At 38.9% G+C, this 25,863-nt stretch overlaps 1 protein-coding gene across 5 annotated transcripts in view; it reads right to left on the reverse strand.

Annotated features, from left to right (window-relative positions):
• STARD9 (StAR related lipid transfer domain containing 9) overlaps nt 1–25,863 on the reverse strand; it is a 106,131-nt gene that overhangs the window by 41,103 nt on the left and 39,165 nt on the right. For all 5 annotated transcript variants that reach the window (XM_048064883.2, XM_048064884.2, XM_048064886.2 and 2 more), the window contains 13 exons: nt 17,924–18,040; nt 15,881–15,913; nt 15,733–15,794; nt 15,022–15,134; nt 10,650–10,719; nt 8,071–8,143; nt 7,071–7,138; nt 5,728–5,825; nt 5,315–5,515; nt 4,819–4,916; nt 3,056–3,133; nt 2,131–2,205; nt 1,232–1,411 (listed from right to left, as the gene is read on the reverse strand). In XM_048064883.2, coding sequence (XP_047920840.2) covers nt 1,232–1,411; nt 2,131–2,205; nt 3,056–3,133; nt 4,819–4,916; nt 5,315–5,515; nt 5,728–5,825; nt 7,071–7,138; nt 8,071–8,143; nt 10,650–10,719; nt 15,022–15,134; nt 15,733–15,794; nt 15,881–15,913; nt 17,924–18,040 — 1,266 coding nt within the window. The remainder of the gene's footprint in view (nt 1–1,231; nt 1,412–2,130; nt 2,206–3,055; nt 3,134–4,818; nt 4,917–5,314; nt 5,516–5,727; nt 5,826–7,070; nt 7,139–8,070; nt 8,144–10,649; nt 10,720–15,021; nt 15,135–15,732; nt 15,795–15,880; nt 15,914–17,923; nt 18,041–25,863) is intronic.

A 25,863-nucleotide genomic window follows, 5' to 3' on the forward strand; every position in this document is an offset into this window, starting at 1 on the left:
TAAACTAATATTTCATGTTAATGTAGGATGGAGTAGTAAAATTTTAAGCATGTTGATCAGTGCAAGATGTTATTATTTGGTTCCTAATTATTACCCAGTACAATTTCTTTGTGCGGACATAAGACAAATTAGTAAGGTTTCTCTTTCAACATAATAAAGAATAGTGTGATTTCTGTTTCAAATATCCGTTGCTGCTTTTTAAGAGGAAAAAAAATACAACATCCCAAAACTGTATCAAGTGGCATAGAACCTAGATTTGGATTAAGATATTTTATTAGTAGACAGATCCACAACAAGACCAATTTCACAAGACAATTTCATTTAATACATTGTTTGCTAATGAGCGCATCTCTGAATAGGTGCCCATCCATCATTCTTTTTATGTTAAAACAGCATCAATATTTTGGTAACTTCCACTCATTTAAACAACATCAAAAAAAAAATTAAGCCCAGCTTAGCCCTTACTTAGCCCTGACTAAAAAAATCCCCTGAAACTAGCTGACCTGGCCCTCACATCTTAAGCCACAATCCAGAGTAATATACATGTGATGCTATGAAAATTTCTTAGTGATAACAATTCCTTAAATGAGCAGCTACACAGCAAAGCATTTTCTATGAAGCCAGGACTTCCACCTGACCCTGGAAAATATCCACTCAAATAGGATTACAAGTAAGTAGCATTCATGCTGCACACCTGGAATCTACTTGGTGCACCTGATAAAGTGAAAATAGCAATAAACCGAAGTCACTGCCAAATTGGTCTAGTCAAAGGTTACCTTTGTACATGATCGACAAACATACAAATATTCTAGTCTCAAGTATACAAGTACCTACTAAAATCTAGACCAGTAAATCTGGTACACTTTAAGCACCATCCTTTACCTTTATACAGATCCATACCAGTCCTCATGCTTTATGAACAATCTACTAAGTCTGAATTAGGGTATTTCACTTTGCTTACCACACATTATCAAATAGTTTGCACAGGCATTCATAGGAGGTGAACTTATTATTCCATATGTGAATTCTTGTCTGCCTCCTCCATTTTCATCTGTCCTTTTCTGCTACTGTTCTCCTTTCACCTATGTATTTGTTCTTTTTGTGAATTGTGGCCTTTGTTTTTTGTTAGCTGTTGTTGTAAAGTCACCTTAACCATAATTCCATTTTTTTCCCCCAAATAAAACATGTTTTTAAATTTAAAGGAAAAACAAGACAAGTGACATTATCTCACCCTGAGATGATACAGCACCACTCCTGTGCTGAGGATATCATCATCCATGGCCATTAGATGAGGTAAACTGGAATCTATTGTTACTCCAGCTTTTTCTTTGTTGATGTCCACACTGTATTCTTCCATGATGGCCTTCCTGTCCATCCACTTACTTGTCCAGTCTTTGGTCAGTTGCTCAATCTTAAATGAGAAGAGGAGGAAAAACTCTTTCATTTAATAAGTAGTTGAATTTTTCTCATACATAAATTTCTTTGGAAAAAAAATCAGCACAGTTTTCCAGTTACTGTATGTAAAATTTTTTCACCAGTTGCAGTGCAGGTGTAATTCTAATTGTAGAACATTTCTGTGGCAACAAAAATAAGTTAAACCTGTGCTGCTACCTAGTGAAGCAGGCTAACCCACTGAATACTCATTCCCAAAATATCTGAGAGATGTATGATGACGCTGCTTATTTTTCCTGTCCTGAGAAGCTTAAGCAAATCTTAAAACCAAGATCTCCAAAACCTCTCCACATCACTGATGACTAAATCTTCACAGCAATTTGGTGACTGTGCAATAATTTCCCTTAAATAAATTGGAGGAGTTTAAACTTGGAAGACAAAGGAGTCATATCATGAAATTACTGTGATATACTTAGACAGTTTTCAAACAAGAAATAGATTGTGCAGACTTAGTAATATGCAATGGACAGCATCCCATTAGGGACACAAGAGACTCACCACAAATTCCTAGAGAGCGTGCAACATGCATTGAAGATGGCAAATTCCTACATATTCAGAGCAAACATGAAAGGATTAGGGCAAACACATTTTCACTGTCATTTCAGAACTGTGGCAATGTTATCCCTCCCAGTCCTGTGGAATGTAAGAGGGTTACAGCAGCATGTAGATCATACACACCTTCATCTCATTCTGAAGAACCAGCTCGGTCAGATTTCCATCCCTGTCATCGCTCCAAGAAGGACTGGAATTCCTCTGTACAAACAACAGTCACTGAGATCTGTGTTGGTTTCCTTATTAACAACTGGCAAGCATGCTGTTTCAATCTCCAAGATTTCAAGGTGAATTCAGGAGAAGGGAAGACAAAAAACATAGACATGCAATGCTGCCTACTCCTCTCTAACTATTGCATGCAAGTTTTGGGGGAAAACTAGTGAAAGTGCATTAACAGAGAGATTTCTGTGTAAATAAATCCTGGATTGTGGTTCCAGTGTCTTTCAGCAGAACATGCTCCCTGTGGCATGGAAAGCCAAGATGATGTTATTATTCCAAAGGCAAAGACATAAAGAGTGCCAGCTGTATTGTGAAGACTCAGAAACACTCGCAACCTCTTTTGGAGGATCAGAGTGTGCAGGCAGGCTGAAACCTCCAAACTACTGTTGAGACCTACTAGTTCACTTTTTTGGGGGAAAGAGGATTGCAACGAACTGGCAGGGAAATTACATCAGTGATTAACACTTGGCTGTCTTGGTGCTTGTGTATCCCTACAAACAAATATTTCTATTTCAAGGTATTGGTATCGATGCATAACAAAGCCAGCCAACTCTACAAAAGACAGCACGGAAATCCTTTCTAATCATCACACAAGTGCTTATACTTCAGGATTATCAACATAATGCCAGAAAAAGAAGAAACACCCAAAATGCAGTTAGCCTTATAATTATCAGGAAATGATGCAGACATTTAATTTAATTTAAAATAACAAACTATTTAATTTTCCTCCAGATACAATAAATATGGAAAGATAAACAGATTAGATGAAACTAAGTTACTGTAGCCACCTAAAATGCCATTAAAGCTCATGCTGGGAAGTGTTCCTACATACCAGTTCAAAGCTTATCAGCATAGTTTTCAATCTGTCAATTTCTTCTCGCAGTTCTCTAATCAGTCTTACATTTGCATCCTGAAACATTGAGACACAGATATTGGAAAAACCATTGTTAAAATAATTCTAGCTAAAGAAGGCAATGCAGAGCTGTTCTGAGAGCCCAGAAGAGATGAGAACAAGCAAACTCACAACAATACTCCCTCTTCTACTCTGCTACAGACTCTGCGATGTACTGCTCAGAGGTCAGCATTTCCCATCTTTGATAGGTTTTCTCTTCCAGTAAACTTTGTTCCAAATCTTTTTTGAACACAGATTTGCCATAATATTTATTCCCATCGTGACAATAGCTAGACACATCAGTATTTTTATGCATGTATTTTCAAAACTGCCCCAACACATCAGAAAACATTGCTGTTTCTGTCATGCACAGGAGAAAATCAAACTACAGGAGACTAAGTCAGAACATATCCAACCACAGTATTAAAAAACCTTAAAACTGATTCGCAAAGTAGTTCCTGCCTGCTTGTGTGGAGGCGTTTCCCTCACTTTCAGAGTAAGTATCGCTGCATAGGCAGTTGATGGAAATGAGCTTTTTGCAGACAGTTTAGGATAATTGTCTCTATGCTGCCAGTGACAATTTGACTTGGTTCAGTTTGCTGTGAGGGGAAGAAGGCAGCTACCTGAAGGGATGGAGTTAAGGGGCTAGTACAGATTGTGTGAAAGAGCAGTGGGGAAACAAGCTGGGAGGCTGAGTGACTCTATGAAACAGGAGGCTGATCCAGGAGGAACGTATTTACTCGCATGTGGCCTGTCAGAGTTGAGACCACTGCTGTGAAAAGCAGACTATTACTGCTACTAGTGCTGACTGAAAACTAGTTATAAGGCACTCTTTAAACAGAGAATGGAAACAGAGTCTAACTCAGGAAGCTGAACAAATAGAACTTCTGCACGGAAGTCATGTCTTTGAAATTCATGGTATACAGAAAAAATACATGATAATGCTTTTAGAAAACACAGACCTAAAGAATTTTAGTGTAGTAAATATACAAGGTTGGTTGAGTCACACAGGGGCAGAGACAGCATTCAGTTCTCCAAGGCAGCATCAGACTCTTCCTTTAACACCCTGCCACCTCTTAACTTGTGCAGTCTGTGTAGGACTCCTGCACAATCAAAGAGATGAATTTACCATACAGTCAGAGTTCACCCCTGGATATTCTGTGCAAAGAATGAAGCTATGGTTCTGTGGTAAAACTTCTTCCCATGTATTCAAAAGCTTCATCATGTTGTGTACTGCAAAGAAGACAAATTGAGACTACATAGGCTACCTTAAGCCTGGCAAAATTTTTGAATCCTTGACTCTGCAACCTTAGCATTGTTCCTTTAACATGCCTGAAGGAAGGGCTGTAAGGTTACACATTTGTACTAATACATTAAATAGTCGTGAACAATGTAAGGGATTTGTAACTCCACCAATATTTAGGATAAAGACATAGGGTGAACACGCATGTCACAACTATTCAAAGGAAAGAAAGATGGAAAATGATGGGATAGATATGAAGAATGTAAAAAAGGTGTGAAATTCTAAATTATGTAAGCTGCAAGGAATCAAATCATTTCTGTAATACCCAGTCTCCCATTTAGCTCCAGCTAACATGAGAGAGAGGTATGAATTTTATTCAGAGAATAGGTATACTGAATAAAGCTTAAATAATACACACAACAAACTGAACAAGAATGAAAAGCGGAACTCAAGGCCTCACCTCATTCACTCTGGGCTTGTTAATAATATTTTTGGCATTTGAAGCATATCTCAAGGTACTCATGGTCTCGTTGTAGCTGGAGCTGGCAGGAGAAATAGCTACAGATAGAAAGCAAACAATGATTTTATTTAAAAGAAGCAATCAGTTTAAGCAAACACTTCAAAAATTTGGATGTTTTTCAGTTTGACTTCTTTATAAAACAAAACCCAAATATCCTTAGGGATTCATCAAGCTCACAGAAAATGACTTTTCAAATTTGTATTTATAAGTGAGTAAATCACATTAAATCAAAACTACGACATTGGAAAGTCTTATGCTTAACTTCATGAACAATCAGCACACCTTTTTATTTCCTGACATATCCTATGAAATATTTATGAAAATCTTTACAAGGTCAGACTCTAAGTGATATAGCTGACTTTGCACCTCAAAAGAGATGTATTTCAGGGGAGTAATGTAGTGCAAAATGATAACAATGAAAAGAAATCAAACTCACTGGCAATCATAATGGTCTTGGAGTTGCCCCCCAGACTATCCTTCAAAAGCCAGGTGAGGATGGAGTCACGGTACGGGATGTAAGCCGGCCGTCTGGTTCCACTGACACTGCCTGTGGAAGGGCTGTCCACATGACTGCTCTCCCCTTCGCTTGTTAGGGTGTTTATGCTCTGACAGCTGCTGAACATCTGTGAATTTTGTGCTGAAGGAGAAATGCAACAGAGCTCAGGAAATTAGTTATCTTTTTCTGTCATGACTATTTAATTTTCTTAAATGTCATTACAGTTTATGAAGCCACACAGCTGTTCTGTTCAGCTTTTGATTGTAAGTGTAAAGATTAAGATGTAGCACATCCTGGTTGAGTCCTACGCTTTTATCGCTACCCTTGAATATAAAGAACTACTGTGCGCTTACCTAAAGTGGAGATGACAATTCCAAGTGTAACCAATGACTTATTAATATTGGCACCTTCTGTAATTCGATCTTTACAGTAGCTGGGATCAGCTCTTTCACTGAAGCACACAAGCATGGGAAAGACAATGCAAACCAAATAAAAATGTTTAAGTATTAGCACACAATCAACGTGAAAGCATCACGCGTTTTCCTTACACACAAGAAAACAGAAATAGCAAAGTGTACGATTAAAAAAATACATTTTGAACACTTCACATGAAATACTGCTCTCTGGTTCTGAATTCCAAACAACCATCAGAAAAGGCCACTGGAACAAAATGCTGATTAAGACCCACCGGAACATAAATTCAAGCCTGAACTGGGCTACCAAAGTTTAGCAGGGGTTCCAACTAAAAGACAACATACGTTACACAACCCTTATGGGCTCAGTGCAAAAATCTATACATCCCCTTATTACTACTTTCTCTGCTCAGATGTGCACGGGGATTTATGTTCTTGAGAAGAAAAAATGTCATGTTTTCCAACTGCTCTACAACTCTTCAGCACAACTTCTATCCTAATGTTCTCTGTCACATCCAGCATAACCACATGTATGGTATCATAGAAGCACATTATAGAATGGGGCTTAGGTTGGAAGGGACCTTAAAGATCACCTAGTTTCCACGCCCCTGCCATGGGCAGGGACACCTCCCACCGGATCAGGTTGCTCAACACCCCACCCAACCCGGCCTTGAACATTTCCAAGGATGGGGCATCCACAACTTCTCTGGGCAACCTGTTCAAGTGCTTCACTATCCTCTCAGTAAAGAATTTCCTCCTTACACCCCATCTAAATCTCCCCTCTTCTAATTTAAAACCATTCCCCCCTGTTCCTCATTGAAAAGTATAACTAAGATCAGAGACTTAGGAGCTTCTGAAACACAAACAGCCTAAGTAGAAAGATAAGAATATTATCCCATGCTAGGCAGCCATAAAAAATATATTCATATTTTCTCTTTTCAAGCTCAGATCTGGTAATTCCACTAATAGCTACTGGGAAAAACAAAACAAAACAAAAACTTAAAAAGAATACAGGGTTGAGTGGGATTACATTAAATGTTTGAAACAGCACAGTATTGGACCTTAGGGCACAGGAATTTATTTCCCCAATGAAATCCAGTACCCAATTGAGAAGAATGGATGACAGAGACAATATTAGCTCAATATTCCTTGTTACCATATACAAAAGATGGACTTACTGTTGTGTTATTGAAGTTTTAAAATATTAAATTTCATATGTTAGGGCAGTACTACAGCCTCTTCAGATAAACTTATCTTTTTGCCATTTGGTGTATTATTATTACCTGCCTGCAAGGTCCACTAAGTTGATCTTGCTTGCAATTTCAGAGGGGAGATTGTTCTCTAATATAGCCTGAAGAAAAAACACAAATAAGGAAGATTATTCCTCCTAATTCATTAATGACAATAAAATAGGTGCCCTCTTTTGTTTGAAATTGATTTGCACTTCTGACTCTCTCACTGCCTTTCCTTGTGACCTTGACTCACTGGCCATGTTCACACCATTAGCTCAACAGCTTTCTCAGCTGACAGAGAAATCCTCTTACACGGATTTCCTCTTGAAAAAAAAAAAAAAAAACAAAAAACAAAAAACTTTACCGCCTAGCGACTGTGAAAGCCTTTCTCGTAGATCTTGCACAGTTATTTTCCACTAATGTATTCCAAAGGTCTCTTGTGAAACTACTGAAAAATATCCCCAAATGTTCTGTGATTACAGGATGTTAGAAGTGTGAGATAGAAAAGGTCTATTGGATCACTGAAAGACTTCCCTGCCAGAGAAGGATATAATTCCTCCAGAGAAAGGGTGCATTGTCTCTGAGAGGACTGGATGCCAAATGCTGAAGAGATGAGCACATCTGAAATGCTGGATAGATACAAAACTTTGGCATTAAACTAATGCTGCATATACTTTAGTTAAGGATCCTAAATGAGTGCGACAAAACATAACCTCAAACATATCCACAGATCATTTTCACAGCATCCTAACAAGGCATAATGCAATTCAAAGGGCTGGGTAAAGCTTTAAACATTTCTTTTTACAGCAAGTCTTTGGCATCACTGCTAATTATAAGCTTGCATAAAGAAACAAGAATACTTCCGTAAACACTTAACACATCAGGCAGTGTAGGAAGGGTAATACATCTGCAGTGTGATCCAAAGGAAATCAGTAACAGTTTCCACCGAGATTATTACAAACAGCACAAAACAGTGACAGCTAAACAATGCTCAACACATTGAATAATGCTTTTTTAGAGTGAAAAGGAAGTTGGATTATTTTTAGCTAACCTGAGTATAGTGGATGGTGAAGATAGCATGGGATCTGCTGCTGGCATTGTGGATATGTGTAGCTGCTGTGATTCTAGAAAGAAGAGCATACCATTCAATTACATAAGGCTTATTTCCCTGTATTCAGACAAAGCACAAATAAACAGAGCAGAGTTGATGGAGATGAAGGAATGTGAAAATTTGATAATATGGTATGCTGCATTCTTGGATCTGATCACACAGAGTGACACAGGACCTGATGGATAGAAACCAACAGTGAAGTTAAAGGTGGTTTAGCCCTCCAGCAGCACCCTGAAGAAATATCCCAAAGTGTCTTGCAGTACAGGCGTAAGGGGTTGCACTAGGGTAGAACACAGCAAAGAAGTACAGACAGCCATAGCCTCACACAGCTCACCCCAGACATCACTGAATGTACTGGCCCAATACTTTTTTCTCCATATTGTTCTCTTTTTTATTTCTTAACCCTTCAAAGGATCCAACAAGCTTCCTACACTACTTTTGAATATTTCCTCTGTCACAGGGCTGTTGCAGTAGTTTTACACCATTAGAAGAGCCCAGTGAGATTAGCAAGCCTACAAGTACCAAATGAATACTGTGATTCACTTGCGTAGCACTTGCTTGCCTTTCCCATATGGACAGGTTAGACCTCAGGCTCTAGCCCTCTGACCCATGCATTCTGGCTGGCAGGTACCAGATGCAGGAGGAGGAGCATCAATGACACTCTTCCACTCTGTAACAAACTTCTGGAAATTCTACTTTCCTTGAAGTTCTTGTTTTCTTGTCCTTCTTGTCCTTGTTTGGACAAACCCAAAGAAAGGTTTTGCCTACGGCTGAAGCCAGGTCACAGATCCTTTCCTTTGTCACTCCTGGAGTTTCTCTTGAATACAAAATTACTCATTATTGATTATCAGTTACATGTGCAGCCTTCAGCACCAGTTTTGTTCATCTTACCATTGACAAGAGCAGGTACTTTTAGCAGCGGAAAAAATGACTATGGGACCATGTCTTTGTTTTGAGCCCAGCTATAAGAGTACTGCAAAAATAAACTGCAGTAGAGCACAGCAGCTGTGTGCCTACCACAGGAGGCCAAAAGCAGAACTCTGTTTGTTACCTGTTGCTCCCTTCTTTCTACAACTTCACAGACATGTGACCAGGCACTGCCAAAAGCTACAAGCAGTCTAATGCATCATAACTATAAATGAGCCTAAACTGAGGAAGCAGAAGAAGGTGAACTAATCTCCAAGATCTTGGAGGAGGAAGACGAACAAGTAGGTAAAGGGCAGAAAACAGCAAACAGTTCTACAAGGGGCAGAGAATACAGGGGAACAGCACTGAAGTTTATAAAGCAAAAGTGAAAGGCACCACCCATATGCAAGGTCATGATCTTTCCTATATAAACCTCCAGGCCATCATGCCCCACCAGCTCCTCTCCTGCCTACAGCCACGTGAGACAACCACGATCTGTTCCCCAACCCTTCTCCCCCTGTAACAGCTTGCTGATTTACATGTGGCAGCATATGCCAGACTGCAGATGTTTAAAATTAGCTTGTTTGCATTTATAATGTGCTAATAAATACTCAGCAGAATATTTCATTTGAAAATTCAGCATCAAAGAAACCTACACACAAAATATTGAAATTCTGATTTTGTTTTCTCTGTATCTTCTGTTTCCTCAGCAATGAGACCACTGTAGGACAACACTAGTAGACAGACTGGAATTTTGTAGTTATTCCGAAAAACCCCCTTCTTATCACAGAAGTATATCTATTGGTCGCTAAAAGCAGAAGTGGCAAAACTTAATCCTGCTGTATATTCTATGTTTTTATGATAATGCAGCTTAGTTTTTTATTTACTTCACAGCACCACTGATATTCTAACATCTCAACGCTTCTTATGATAAGAAGTAATGTGAATCTTGGAACTGTGATTTGGTTTTGGGGGGTCATTTCAAATGATATCCTTTTCTATCACTTTAATGGCAATTGTATTGATGTCCAAAGCTGCCTGTAAAAAAAAAAGTAAAACAAACAAACAAAAATCTTGACTAATGAGAGCCAAAGTTGTCAATTTCACTGGTATGCCAATTCCCACACTTCTGCCCTGGCAGATGTTTGTGATTTGGAGTAAGAACAACAACAAAACTATAAAATTCTAACAGATAATTATAAAACAAATACACTATCTTTTCAGCTGTTATACATCGTTAAGTTACACAAACAAATGAGTTGAAAGCTATGCAGTCTAAAGCATCATGAGGAAGTGGAGAAGAAATAAAGCCTGTTTACAACAAAACATTTTCCTGGCATGCATTTTTTATTCCAGGCAGATGGCAGAATATTGTGGGTAAGTCAGCACGGGTTCAGTTATGAAGAAATGTGAGAAATGTGTTAAACAACAACTTCACGAGTCCTTGTAACTGTTATTGCGGCTAATATGAGGATATGTAGCATCACACATCGTATCTTACATTGTATCATAGACAAAGCACTGGCAACACTGGATGTAAAACAAACATCAATGAAATCAAAATAATGGTGAAAGAAGTGTTAAATAAAGATTTATTTTTTTTTAGAAAATACCTTTTAGCTATTCCCTCTTCAAGAAGTTCTACAACTTGCTTGTAGTCTGTAACTAAATGTTGAGATAATCCTGCCAAAGATTATAAAAGAGTTAAACGCATATTTTTCTCAGGAAGTTTCAATCAGTTCATCTTATTAATCACTGGGAAATAATACTAACAATTCATCCAAACATCAGGAGCGTAACAATATTCTACTGAGACACCAGCCTATTCTACAAGTAGTTGCTCAACTACAGTTACGATTTAAAAAAATAAAATATAGCAGTACACCTTTCAGATGCAGTGACATCAGTATAAAAATGCCTTGTACCTTCAAAGTACAGACCTTTTCCAACCTTTCTGTAGAACAATGGTATTAAAAAACCTGTATAACTGCAGCTCCATAAGAAATTTTCAGCTACGTCATTGCTACTAATTGGGTTCACACCCTGTAAAGAAGCTTTTGGTCACTGCCTCTGAATAATGGTTCTGCTCACATGACTAATAGAATTAGGAACCATCTACTGTGAATATTTACCATTTATTTAACTATGTTTGAGTCTGCAACACTGAGGAGTCTTCACACTGTTCTTTCCAGAGGGTACTCAAATATGAAACACGTGGCCTTTTTACATCTTCTGCTTTCAGTACATTCTGTATTTTATTTTATTTTTAGGTGTAAAAAAAAAAAAACCACCAAAAAAACCCACAGAGAAAACAAATGAAAGAAATACTGCATTGCAGAGCCCACTGAATCAGACTGGTCGTTGTGACTAACGCGGCCCCAGTGGAGGGCAGCACACTGCTATGCTGTAGTGGCATTTCCAGCACCTTACAATATGCAAATTCTAGCAGACACACAAAATTAATTTCAACAGGCTTGTATTTCACATAAATCTGGTTTAATGTGCCTCATTTGCATTTTATGGTGATGATTATCATTTGTACTGCAGTGGCTCCTAAAAAAACCCTCAAGTTTGAAGAAAGTCTTCATGCAGTCCAGCAATACTTTTTTTTCCTCACAACTGCAGATTCAGGTTTTGTTTTATTGCAGACCACAGAAGTGTGAATGAAGGCAGAATACTGAAAAAAAAAGTTATTCATTTGGATCAAATAACTTATATACTGCTAGAACTCGAGCCAAGATGAATATGAAATTCAACAAGACTGAAATGGGTATTTCTGACATTGTCAGAGAGTCTATCCTTAGATGGTAACAGCTCACATAGCTTTAAATGAAAGCAAAATCTAAGCCAAAGATAGTTGTTAAAGAATTAGAATAAACTCCTGACATGAAGAAAAAAAAAAAAAGAATTACCCACACTTCAAAAAAGCCCCCACATACTTGCACACACTCAAAGTATAGGATAATTTTCAAAGAAAAGCTTTTCTTCTGCTCTCCAGTGTTGCTTTCCAATACAATAATTCCAGAAGTCATCACATTTTCCATTTGAGAAAGAGGCCTTATTTTTCCAATAGTTCTGGGATCTTCAAAACTCAGAATATGGAAACCATCATATATTGTTTTCCCCTACCATTTTTCAGAGTTTTACTTAACTGAATAAAAATAATTTATATAATGAAAGCATGGAAGAAATTGTTGCCTATCCACATTTCCATAAGTAATGGAATACTGAATCTAACACAGAGTTCTGAACATTTTGTTTTTCAATAAGGTAAATTAAATTTGTAAATGTTGCTTGAGAAGTAACAATGAAGTGGTTTTTTTTGGGTGGTGGAGAAAGAAAGGTCATCTTCAAGTCCAACAGAAAGACCAAAACCTCTTGTTCATATAGAAATCTGTCTCAGAGTAAGACAGAATCTCCCCCAGAAATCCGCCTCAGAAACAAAATAGATTGCATCATTTCCTGATTTAAGAGAGGCTGATTCCTTAACAGTGCAACCATCTGTGAGGGAGAAGTTTGAAACGATTCCAATCTAAAGCACTGGAACACTTTTAGCATTTTAAAGGCTACAATCTCACAGCCCTTACGTGGAAAAATGATGGGCTGGAAACTATTCAAAATAGTTTCAGAGCTGGGACTTCCTGACTGGGCTTGCAAGTGGAAAATACATTGCCCGCGACAATGCGAATATCAGAGCAACTAAGCATCCTTAAAAGGGTTAAATTCTGATTTTCCTCTGCCTGCTCTTCATCTAAGTGCAAACTGTACTCTGGGTATCATTGACACCAACCACACGACTGACACACGATCAGTACACTGGAAAGCACCTCATCAAAGTCTGCAAACCTTCCAATTGCTGATAGCTTGCAAGAAGTATGATGCAAATACAGATGCTAGTCCTTAACAAATTGGATATTATTTAAGTTAACCTTTTTCCATTATCCTTTTCTCTTATACTACAAAATTACAAAATCTAATCAAAAGGAAAGTGTTACGGGATATTTTAGTACTCTAACATAGAACTGTTCTACCCAGAATTTTTAGTTTTGTCTAAGTAGTAAGTCCTTACTCAAAAAGGGTAAAACGAAATAAAAAAAATAAATTAGAACTGGAATAGAAACGACAAACTTGGCCTGGAAGGTTCCAGATGAAGACAAAATAGTGACAAAAGGCAAGCCAGCCCATTGGCAGAAGCTATAACTTCATTTACTTTTGAAACAAGCAAACTCCATTATATGTAGCCAAGGAATCACTGGAGATACAGTCCTGAGAAAAGGGATGGAAATTGCCAAGGAAGGAAGCAGTTTAAAGACCTTTTCTTGTGTGGTGAATGAGCAGCTGCGAAAAGAAAATAATTAGTATCTGTACTCCACCAACAATAATGTTCTCTGATAACAAGCAGGTAGAAAGAGAATCTTGGAAAGGCCTCAATAAAGGCCAAATGTCTATGGATCTGCTTTTCAAAGAATGATAAGTTTGCCATACTAATGAGACCATCAATTCATCTATTTTCCAACTCTCCTTGAACAGGATGCTGATGTGCTGGGAAAGCACAGCTGAAATGACCAGAATGCCAGACAGTCTCTTGTGTATAGGACCACGCAAGTTAAACACTTCCCAAATGCTCATTTCAAATTTTGAGAGAAATCAGTAACAACCATCAACTGTTAGACGTACTGTTACTGATACTGCAGGTGGCCATTCAATCCCTGACTCAAACAAGTCACCCTAGCTGTTGTCATATCTCAGCTTAAATCTCTGAGGTAGGGATAACAATATGACATGTAATGATGTGATAAAGAAAAAGAGGAGACAACTGAACCAGGAGGGACAAAAAAAAAGAATTTACAAAATGAACAGAAACAAGAACTCTATATTTAAAATACAGAACAGATCAGTATTTGATCTGATGTGACAGAATCAATACAATTCTGTGAGATACATTTGCATATTAAATGTATACCTCCCATTTTGCATTTGCATATTGAATGTATACCTCCCAGGTGTTACTACCCACTTGGTGGCCAGCCAAGCACTTGCAGAGACTCTGATACCAGTGGCAAGTTTAGAATTCTGCACACTGGAGAGACAAGGCAGGTGGAAAACGAAATGTGTACATTTAGTTTCTAAACAAACTTGGCAATTTCTGAAACTTGCAATAGTTCAGAAAAGGTTCTTTCTTCTGATCTTGGCTGTAAAGTTACTCTGTATGATTTTGCACTGGTGTACTGATTTTGAGATACAGGACTTTTTTCAGACATTGGTCAGATAAATGGCAATGTAGCAGGCAAATTTTACATCCGTGCTAATTTACAAAGCAACAGTGGCCAGATTCCAATTTAAAGCTATGCATGACCCTGAAGCGAAGGTACCAATCAAAAGTGGACATGAAGTGGATGTACAAAAATTATGGGAGAAAATAAGAACTAAAAATAAGACAGACATCGGAATTGGAAAATGATTTTTGTTTTCATCCAGTCTCTTCTGTCACCTGATTTGAAAGCTATGATTCACTAGAAAACACAAAGACACCTGAGGGACTGTAGTTGCAAGTGAGAGTTAAAAAGTATGTGATGTTGTTGTTTGAATAATAGACTTACATAACTCATCCTGTGCCTTACGAGTTTTAAGAACGGAAATTAAGCATATTGTGTTCTCATTTGGGTAATATAGATTTTAATTGCTTCTCATAGTGCAGTCTAGAACATCAAGCAGCTACTTCTTTATTATTATTATTTTACAAATATACTGCTGCCAAGCACTGAAACAGGTATTAAAGGGACTTTAGGCTGGTCTGTACAACCCATTTAGAGCTGATGTTGGTGGACCTCTTGCTCAAGTTAGATGTGAAAACAACAAAAGCAAAACACTGTGGCTCATACATGACCTACACCTGGAAAGATCAGGACAGGAACATATGCAATACTTAAAGACTTGATACACATTTACATATATTTCTGATACCAGTAGTGAAGCAACTCTCACCTTGTACATATGGTCCTGTTTCAGGGTGTTCTCTGACTCTGAGTGTGTAAGGTTTCTTGTGGTCTGACTGTTTTAGCAAATCTCGGACGCGCTCATTATATATTTCTAGAAAACTGAAAAGCAAAAAAATGTAATGTTAAGTGCACATAACTGGGAAAAACACACACACACGCAAAAAAAAAAAACAGAAAGAATATACGTAGACAGTGTAACTACCTAAATCTTGCATTGACATTCATGACAAAGTTAATTAATTCATTATCTCTGTTACTGCTCCTTCTTACACAGTGCATGTTGAAAGAACTAAGAGTAGCAAACTTCCAAGAAGCAAGAGGCATCAAGCAATTTAAAAAATCACAAAATCTGCCTTTTTAACACTAGTAAGCTTAAATTCTCAAGTTTCCAAATGTAGTGCTTAATTAAGCCAGTGGAAACCATGAATAAGAATGGAATGGAGAACTATGGCTCAAATTTAGAAGTTAAACAGGAAGTAAATTCAGCTGTCTACAGAAAAGTGAACAGACAGATCTATACTGAGATGGAAAACTGAAACCAACACTTTCTCATCATTCCCCCGTGTTCTCCCCCTTGTCCCGAAATGATTATTATCTGAGAAAACAGAAACAAAATAAACTAGTCTTTGCTTTGTTTGACTACAGGAATTTATTTTTGAAAGCATCCATAGGATTCCCAAAATGATGACAAACTTACCTGACCTTTACTCTGCAAGATGCTGCCTGGTCTGAGTAATCGTCTTTCCTTGAAAAGAGGCCCTGCACAAACCAGTTGATGTACATTTTAAATCCATCCAGAAAATCTAACAGCTTAAACAATTGCAAGTGAAACAAAAAATAAGTACCTCACATATACGAGGTGTCAGCCCAATGGATGCCTTCAAATAACAACACAAAAAAAATAAAATTAAACAATATACTTGCTATCATTGTTGCAAAATTAATTTTTAAATAAAACCCAAATAATAAGAAAAGGATGGAAAGGCACAGCACTGAGGTTATGACTGTATGGTAGATTACAACACAAACCACTCTGTATTGCAGTTCAGTACAGCATGGCGGTGCCCTACTACTCCAGCTGAAGCATCTAGCACGGGACTAGTGTGCTGTGAAATGTCACCTGTCTTAGCTTCAATGAAAATGTTTCTTGTAGCAAAAGTCACTTTAGAGCAACTTACACAGCATCAATAAGAAATTTAGAGACTTGCTGGGTTACATCCAAGCTCCAAGCACTGTTTGATGTAAAGACACTGGGCAGGTCTTTGTCAGGGGTGTTTCAATGTAGGTAAAGCCAGGACAATACAGACTAGTTTGATCGGTTACTGATATTTTATTTTTCCTTATTCTACTTACTTTATTTTGTGCTATGGCATCACAGAACTTTCTGTTCTAGAGTTATAAACCTGGTCTGTCAGAGAAAAGATATGAGCTGCTAAAAACACTCAAACTACCCAATTTAAAATTTGCCTCAACGGGCTACATAGCACTGAAGTAGTACTATGCTTTTTTGTAACAAACTGTCTGACATGATTGCTCACACTTTGGTGACTGCAGCACCCTGAGAGAGAATCTCAGGCTTAGGTGGAATCTCCTTGCTGAAGAGCATGAAAGGCTTTTAAAGGGTATGCTTGAAGAGGGTTGGAGGTACAGAGAAATTCTGGATTCCTCAAGTAGATATACTACCACAGACAAAAGTTCAGTTTAGACACTTGATTCTTCCTAGTTATGAACACTGTTTCACAGTGCATATTACTAAAGATTAAATCAAAGCAGGATTTCATTAGAGGAAACAAATCACTTTATAAGCCAGAAATATCTAAGAAACAAGACAACCTGGCAATTTTCTTAGAAAGAAATAATGATAATTTCAAGAGTTGGCTATTCTGAATTGCTAAAATATTTCCAAAACAATTTAATACAAATAGCCTAGTTTATCTCTCATCAACTTTTATTTTAACATTTCAAGAAGTTAAGCTTGATTTAAAACAAAACAGAGAATCAGGTCATGATCTGACAAAATCCAGTTGGTGATGTCTGTGGATTAAAAATAAATAAATAAACCCAAACTCTTGTCAAAAGCACAAACCACGCCAGAACAGTCTTTTTGTATCTCTGGAGCTTGAACAAATTTTATTTGTATTTCACTTTATAAATTGAATTAGCATAGGGGAAGTAAATAGCTGCCCACTCAAAAAAACATTAAATAGAATTTCTCCTTTTAACAGGCAACTCACACTTAACCAACAACCAATAACATTTATGGATAGAGAACAAATTGCCTTGCGTTGCAGCCAAACACAGGAATTCCTCAGCTGACTCCCATCAAACTGAGTACCAAGGGTAAAGGGCACTGTAAGTGGTTCCTGGCAGCCAAGTAACTTAACATGCAACAGTTTCTAAAAACACCATTCAATTCATTTCAAAGCTGGAAGCAAAGCAAATATTAGTTTCCACAGGCCAAAGTATAGCTTCTGCAACAGATAAATGTCTCAAGTAGATAATGAAGCTTGTTATAAAAGTATTCCTTTGAATTATATCCAGATTTATTTGTGAACATAATTTAATTTCAGCATGGCTAGAATTGCCAAAAAAATCCATGAGAAGAAATACTTCTAAGTATGTCTTCTAAGTCAGCAATAAGTTTCACACACAGTAAAATAAAGAAATAAGAAATATTTCAACACCACCACATTCACTATTTTTTTAGCCGATGCTATGTTATTTACCTAAGGCTAAAGGTTTGTCTCTTATTTTATATATAAAAAACACCAAGAAAAAACATACACGAGCATTCTGCTAAACCAGCACCATAATCACAGTTTAAGAATAAAACAATGTTTCTACATCCCACCCTCAACCCTAAGTGTAAAACAAATGGTGTAACTCACAGGTGTTCCCATCATTGTGTAAGTTTTTCCTGAACCTGTTTGTCCATATGCAAAAAGGCAGATGTTGTATCCTCTAAATGCACCTGACAACACAGAAGTGCCAAGGTCCTGGAACACCTGGAAAGACCAACAGAGACATAACAGTCCATGAGTAACATACCTCCCTAGAAACAATCTGCATTACTTGTAGACCTTTCAGCTTTAATAACACCATATGAACAATGAGCTTCATAGCATTTGTATTTCTAATTTATCAGGCACAATGTCAAGTGTCCAGCATTCGCCCGTCAGATCATCCAAACACTGGTATGCCAAGCACAAACTGAGCATTGTTTAACTGTGATTTCCTGCCTGCCTTCTCTTATTTTATGCTTAAAATAAAAGACGTGTAAATTCTTGAGGATCCTCTTTCCCCACCCACCCATATTTTTATAGTCCTCACTATAAATCTAGCAGAAAAGCATCTCTTTGAAGCAATGACATCAATAGGAGCATTAGACAAGAGAATTACAGGTCAAAACCAAAGCCTAACCCATAGCCTGCAAGCTATACTTCACCCAGGCAATGCTTCTTTCTGACCCATTTGGTCAGTAAGCAATGCCACCAAATGTTAAAGTGCATTTCTGTTCGTGGCACACACACAGTGACGTGCCTTCTGCTGCTCCTAACACAGAGCCAGGTATGGCTACCACCGTCAGTAGCTTCCAAACCTCACATTGGTCTCGCCGCGGCTGCAGAAGTTGGGCCATGACAGCTAGACTACTCACATTGCGAGGCAGGGATAATAGTTCATTCTGCTTTCCCTTTCCTTTTCGGAGACACAGCTGCCCCGAATTGTGGCCATGTTCTCAGAACATCAAAGCCTTGCCACAGACCAGCTGAAAAGACACCTGGCAAAGTTTTCTAGGAAGTGCACATTGGATCAAAAGGTTCCAGTAGGCAGGCCGCCAAGCCCTTAACACAGCATTAGCCTTTCAAAAGAAATGTTGCAACTATTAATGATCTTGCCATTCACACAGGAAACTAGCTAAGGTATATAGAATGATGCATAGGATTTCCGTTACCAGGTCATTTGGTTCTCCAGCAGACAGATAAATGTATTAATTTGATATACAATTCAATAGAAAAATGAACTTCATAGTTATTACCACTCCATCTAAACTGCCCAGAAGAGATTAAAATCCTCCTCCTGAGACTTTTATTTTCAGATTGTACTTCAACTCAAACTGAAACAAGGAGCTAATTTTCATCTGAAAAATCAATAACATCCCCATTTAGAAGAATTTGACTACCCCTGCCTATACGTGTAAAGGTATGTAGAATGTGGGAACATCTGCTTCATTCAGGTTATCAGATCAAGGACCTTCTCAATTCAAAGAAAGCCATAAGTAACACTGAAAGTCATGAACAAAACTCACAGACACAAACAGACTTGACAAGGGCCAACAGAGGCAGAGAAAGTCTCCAGTCGGTCCCTGATGGGCCACGAAGAAACTGACATGTAGCTTTAGAGAGGGCCAATCCGGACTTGCTAAGCAACAAGCCAGGGGAAATAAGAGGAACAGAAAGATTTGGGATACTTGAGGTGCAGCTGCAGGGCTACGCAAAGCTTATTAAGGTACATTTAAGGGAAGGGGACTGGGGAAGAGGAAGGAGCGCAGAAGTGGCTGGTCTCACAGAAGCAGCAGATCAGTACGCTTGTCTGACTGAGCCCCATACCTGACCACCACAGCCAATGCTATTTTCTTATTTAATAATTTCTTGATGTTCCCATGTAATCACACCCTCTACCCCACGCATGTGCTGTAAGGACCAGATGCCAGCAGCTGGTGAGACTGGAGCAAGTTTAGGGCTGGTGATGGAGCCAGAAGGTGAGCAGGCATCGCACCAGCAGCACCAGCAAGTGGAGTGAGTGGGAGTAAGTGACAGCAACTGGAGTGGGATTGCGTGCCGCAGGGTCTATGTACCAGCTACTAAGGGAACTGGAGCAGGCTGAGTGTCTCAGTATCAGCAGCTAAAGAGGGGACCATTGGTCACAGGGCCTGGGTTCCAGGTGCCAGCCACTGGGGTAAAGCAAGTGAGGGTCTCAGCATCAGAGTTGAGGGCCCAGGTGCCAGCTGCTGGCCAGAAGGGTAATGGGAAAAGAGGGGTTTGGAGGGCTGACATTTTCTCTTGACACAGTACATGTTGATGTGCACTTGTGCAATTTGCTGGTGAACTTCAAACTGGATGTGCCAGTGAGCGGGAGATCCACAGTCCAGCCAGGAATATTAAATGGATGGAGGGCCTATGGTGGTAGCTGAGGGACTCAGCAGAAGGGTGGTTGTGAGCACAGGCACATTTGCTAGTGAGCAGCAAGCTGGGCTACCAGGCAAGCAAAAGACCTGCCCAGCAGTTAGTAGCGCTCACGCTCCAGGCAAGAGTATTAGATAGGCCCATGCTGGTATCTGAGGGATCTGCAGACAGGCACATGCACATTCCTAGACCTGGAGAGTTATAGGGCATGCATTTTCACCAGCCAACTTGAGCCCCAACCAGCTGGATAGGATAAAGGGAACCTGACTGCCTATGCTTATGTTTTGTGTGTGCTGCTAGTGTTGTACGTGGGTGCTGCTGAAGGCAGAGGCTTCTAGGGCAGCCCACATGGGCAGCTCTGTCAGCGTCCCGTGTCCTCTGTCCCTGCCAGCAGCTGTAGTGTTAGGATGCAGACCAAGACTCATGCCTGGTTGAACCCACAAAGGGGAATGCAGCTACCCCATCCATCAGTGTGGGATGGAGACACCTCCAGGGCTTGAGGCACACAGGGCTGGCCTCGAAGGGTTGGGGAAGAGGAAGCCCCAGCTCCAGGAGTCCACAGGAGGCAGTGAGTGACCTTACATATCCTTCCTTAGCTGTATTGTTTATTATTAGGAACAACTAATTGTAGTCTTAAATAATTAAATGAAAGCACAAAGTCCAGAACACACACAAAGAACTCCTAGTTTGGTTGCAACACAGCTGCCTAGTAATTCCTTATGAGGAACAATATACCATAAAAAGGTCAACCTTTAAAAGCAGAAAAACTAAAGTATGTAATAGCAAAATACATCAGTGGTGTGTAATTGAAGGAGGAATGAAAAAAATAATTGACGTTATAGTGTAATGGTTAAAAGTTATGGTGAAATTAAAAGTATTATCACACTACTTTCACAGATATTCCTATATAGAGGGACATGGAACCAAATATTTGCCATGACGTTGGTTTAGAACTTGTATAAAGAACACAGCAACGCACAAAAAGACAGAGACGGGGCTTAAATGAATAGTACAGAAGAAGCACATGAAAATGTCAATTTTAAGGTGCCACTATGAAAAGAAAGTGCACAGTTTAAGAGAAAAGAGGAGAAGAGGAAAGTTTAGCACCAGGAATTTTAATAGCCTGAGCATTAGCATCAGAGGGAGCTTAAAATGGGCTAGGCAAAAACTGAAAGCTGTAGCTTCAAAGCACCAGACAAAAGAAAGGTGAAAAAAAAAACAAACAAAAGAACAATTACAAAGTGGGTTCTGAACCTTGTAGGTAAGTAGGGAAAGTTGTATTTGATGTGGTAAGGGGAGAGAAGAGTTTCTTCTTTCCAGCAGCAGAATGGAATTACCATGAAAAATCCTCCCAGAGCTTTTACAAAAACAGTTATTCTGTTACGCTCTTCAGATCTAAATGTTTCCTGATTCCACAACTAAAACTGAGAGAAAAAATGTTCCTTATAAATCACGTACGTATTGGAAAGTATAAAAGAAGATCACAGGCAGCACTTTGTCCATGAGGCTTGCCTTCTGAGTTGTGGGAAAATATAAAAGTAGGGATTAAGCTGGGGGTTGGGTTTTCTCAGAGGTTGCTTGGAGCAGTGCTTCAACATCTGTTTTTACTTACAGCCCTTCTTCTATATGGAAGCTCCACTTAAAAATAGTAATTGAATAAATATAGCAATCTGTGCAATTAGCTCTGTTGCTTTTTATTTTACTTGAGTGGTGGGATTCATCGGGACTGAGTGCAGTGGGATTTCTTACATGAGTAAGGGCTGTGGAACTTGACCCTGTATTTGTTTCAGAGTTCTCTTTCACAACACGTTCTGAATCTTCCATTGCTCCTAATTCACTCTTTTTCACATGTTATACCTTGATTAAATTTGGCCACATGTGGACAGTGTGCGGTGTGTCCCTATACTGTCCCAGCATAGTTTCTGCTTCTAAACTGAGTCATGATTTGTTCCAGGGACCCTGCAATAATTGTGACAACCTAACTAAACAGGCAATCACATCTAACACCTGGAGCTGAACAGCATGCAACACTTGACCATAATCATGCCATTGTTTTAGAGTGCAGTGATAAACATTGAGCAAGGTACATCCTAAAACAGCGATTCTGACATTTCTTTTCAGTAATACCAATGCAATCCCCCTGTTCTCAGAGAAGTTGTACTGAAGAAAGTGATACTGTAAATATAGTGCTGACCTCTATAACAGATTAATGTGTTTTTCTTCAATAAAGTTATTTGGAAAAGCATCTGAGCGTTAATGACTGCACTGCAAATCACTGTAACTGATTCTTGGCATGAATCATCCATCAACACAGGCTGTAAGTCAAGTTCCTTGACATTGTACAGCCTATAGATCAGTCTCATGAGTTCAGAAATCTGCTTAAGTAATCGCTGATAGTAAATCTATACACCAAGGACAAGACAGGCACTCAGAACTCAAATGAGCATGCAGGCCAATAAAGACTCACCAGTTACAGATACCAGTTGCTCATCATGCGAAATGATCGTAACAGAGTCCTTGAGCCACCGCAACTGTTTCCCCAAGGCCTCCAGTGAACCCTGAAGTTTCCTTCAGTAGAAGCAGGATTAGGGTACCTTCCCTACCCAGCTAGCACACAAAACTTCTGGGAACCTAATATCCAAGATCTCCACCCCTCTTTCAAATCTGGTTCAACCTAGCCAGTTTGTTCAAAAATTACTGGGAAATGTGGGCAAGAAACAGACAACCACTGCAAAATTGTATTTCTTCAGGAAATCAGGATAAGAGATTGCAATTGCCACATATTCAGTACGGACTAAGATTTCAGTAGTTGGACTTGACGATCCTTCCCTTCCAACTTGAGATATTCTATCATTCAACAGCTAATTCTCTTGTATATTCTTCCTGCTCTGGACATGCTCCAGCTCATGAGCTGAGAAGGACTTTCACTGAGCTTCCAAACTGGACTGCTGTGAGCCAGAACATGCCTAAGACAAAGCACTTAAATTCAGAGCAGAAGAAAGAGGAAGTCCCTCTTGAGTGAGCAGCTCAATGACTTTCAGTGGCTGGGAATGTGAACACAGGAAGAAGGGAACAATCTGAGCTAAGTTCAAAATGGCAAGAGCCAGATCTGAACACTGAGAGAAGGTTGGGGAACAACTAGGAAAAATGACAACTACTGAGAACCAGTAACAGTGAAGGGAAAGAATGAAAAGAAATTGGGACTGATAAGAAAAGGGTGATGGAGCCAAACTGGGCAGAGTTAAGGGATGAAAGGTGGGAGTCATGTCCATTGGGAGCAAGAAATTAGTGGGAAAGATAAAGGAAAGGTTGAGTTTGGAAGCCAAAGCACAGGAAACCATTACATTGGGTCAAAACGGAGAACGAAGAACCTCAGTGAGAGAAGTGTAAAAGGCAGATGTTTTGCACATCCGGAGTCCAAAGGGCAGGACTTGGCAGCAAACAGGATGGGATTGGAGTCAAGCAATATAAAGGAAAGGAATAAGAAAATATAGGGAGTATTATCTTGGAAGTAACAAGGCGAGTGTGTGCTCCCTTCCCTCCAAAGTATCAGTATCTCACAAAATCAGGAATTTTGCATGTCTCCTGGTATACACAGAAGTGGCCTGTAAGCAGCTTGTGTACTCCATTTTGGTTTAGAAACCTCTATTTCATATGGTAGAACCTCTTAAAACTGAAATAAATGTAGCCCTGAAAATTATCTTAATTCTACAAAAATTTCCTCATTAAGAAATACCTTTCTTTCTGAAGGTTCGTCACAGATCTTTAGGGAACTGATCTATTTATAACACAATCTTTACAAGCTGGCAAACCTTTGGGATAGCAGCACTAGCTATGTCATCCGCATAAAGTTGGAAACTTGGAAGAACCTCATTTTATTTGTAGCTTTGTTGTTGAAACTTTTGCATGGTATTGTGCAACTCATTTAACATTTTTATGGTCCAATATTCCTACAGGTAAAGTGTAAGTAAAAATTGTGGGATGTTCTTATTAGTGTCCAGCAATCTCCTTGGGATCTTGGCTTAAATTGCTGTGGAAGTTCTAACCGTGCCAATTATGGTGCCCTGTATCTCTGCAGCTACACTGCACTCTTTGAAAGAAGAGCACTGTACTCTAAAGTCCCAGTTATGCTACGCTCTGTTACGTTTACTCTCCATTAAATATACAGGGCTATTCAGATGTTTCAATTCAAATGTGTTTCAAAAGAGCCCTTCTTGAACTGGACCTTGAGAGAAGATATATTACTACAAACAAAACTGGGTAATTCCAAAGACAATGCCATAACCCTATGATGATAACGAATTAGAATTTCAAAAAGTATTTACTGAAATCCTACTAAAAGCTGAATTGGACTGTTTTGTATTTGTTCTGGTAAGTTACCCTCCCTAATTTTGTGAGGAGAAATTACAGTTAGTTTAGTTGAAAGTCTCAATTTAGTCAGAAAAGCCTCTTAGTTTTAGTGTACTGCAGATAAATGGAGAAGCAAAGCATAGCAATGAATTTATGACTTGTTTAAAAATAAAGAAATAACCAAAATTAAAGCTTTTTCTGTGCTAATATCAGAGGCATTAGTCCGAATATCCGTCAGCATCAACAGCTGCACATTATACAAAATGTGCTATGATTAATCACTTCGAGACACATGTACTAGCGTATTTCAGAATATAATGAATGAAATCACGGGGTTTGTTGATGATTAGGAAAAGAAGAAAACAAAAGATTCTTCTTGGATTCTCCCAAGTCTTGTTTTTGAAATTAAACTTCAAGACAATAAGAGTGTGTTCTCGTCAAAGAACACGAGTTGGATTTAGCTTCCTGCAGAGTGTAAGCCATTTAGCTGAAAAGACTGTGTCTTCCGTACGTGGCTGCTCTACGTGAGTGGCACTGTTTAGTTTGTTCCACGCAAGAATGTTTCTTTCAGTAAAGCCTTAACTGGCTTTGCTATGCCTTGTTTCTGCACTCGCCCAGCTGTATCTGGTACATATCCCATGGTGATCTGTGAAACAAATTTATTACCTTCCAGCTCTGCTAGCAGTGAATAAAACAATGTCTTTCTGAAGAAATCATGAGAGGGCACTAAGACAACTGTTATTGTTTAAGGTATTTTGCTGGCATGCTCACTCTGAAACAGCCAGGTTCCAGTTCAAATACAGTAAATCCTGACTCACACAAGTCCTCAGTATAGGACTTTCATTACAGATGGGAGAAAGGGGAAGTTTTGGTCTAAAACTTAGCTAAAATGCCTCATAGTTGCAGCTCAGGCATACCAAAATGCTGTCCAAATTGTTGCAATATGAACATATTTGGGGTTGAACCTGTTTATATAACAGATAAGAATCATTTACTTCAAGGATGAAAACAGATCACTGAAACAGTTCAAAACATACTTCAACACTCCATTAGAAGTCACAAGAAAGCATTCAAAGAGTTGAAGGAGAGTACTTGCAGAGCAGGGAAGTTATGCCACTCACTGTGGAAATCTTACGTTAGCAGCTGTACTGTTAGAAGCACACACAAAGATTGTAGCAGGAGTCCTGCCTCTAAGAAACCACGGAGGATCATATAAAACCAGGACTAGTTATCTACTAAGGTACAACACTTACCGATTCTTAAGCAGCAACTAAAGTTTTAAAGCTTATTTCTAA

Source organism: Anser cygnoides, chromosome 5, assembly GCF_040182565.1.
Source record: "Anser cygnoides isolate HZ-2024a breed goose chromosome 5, Taihu_goose_T2T_genome, whole genome shotgun sequence".
Classification (NCBI taxonomy): Eukaryota; Metazoa; Chordata; class Aves; order Anseriformes; family Anatidae; genus Anser; species Anser cygnoides.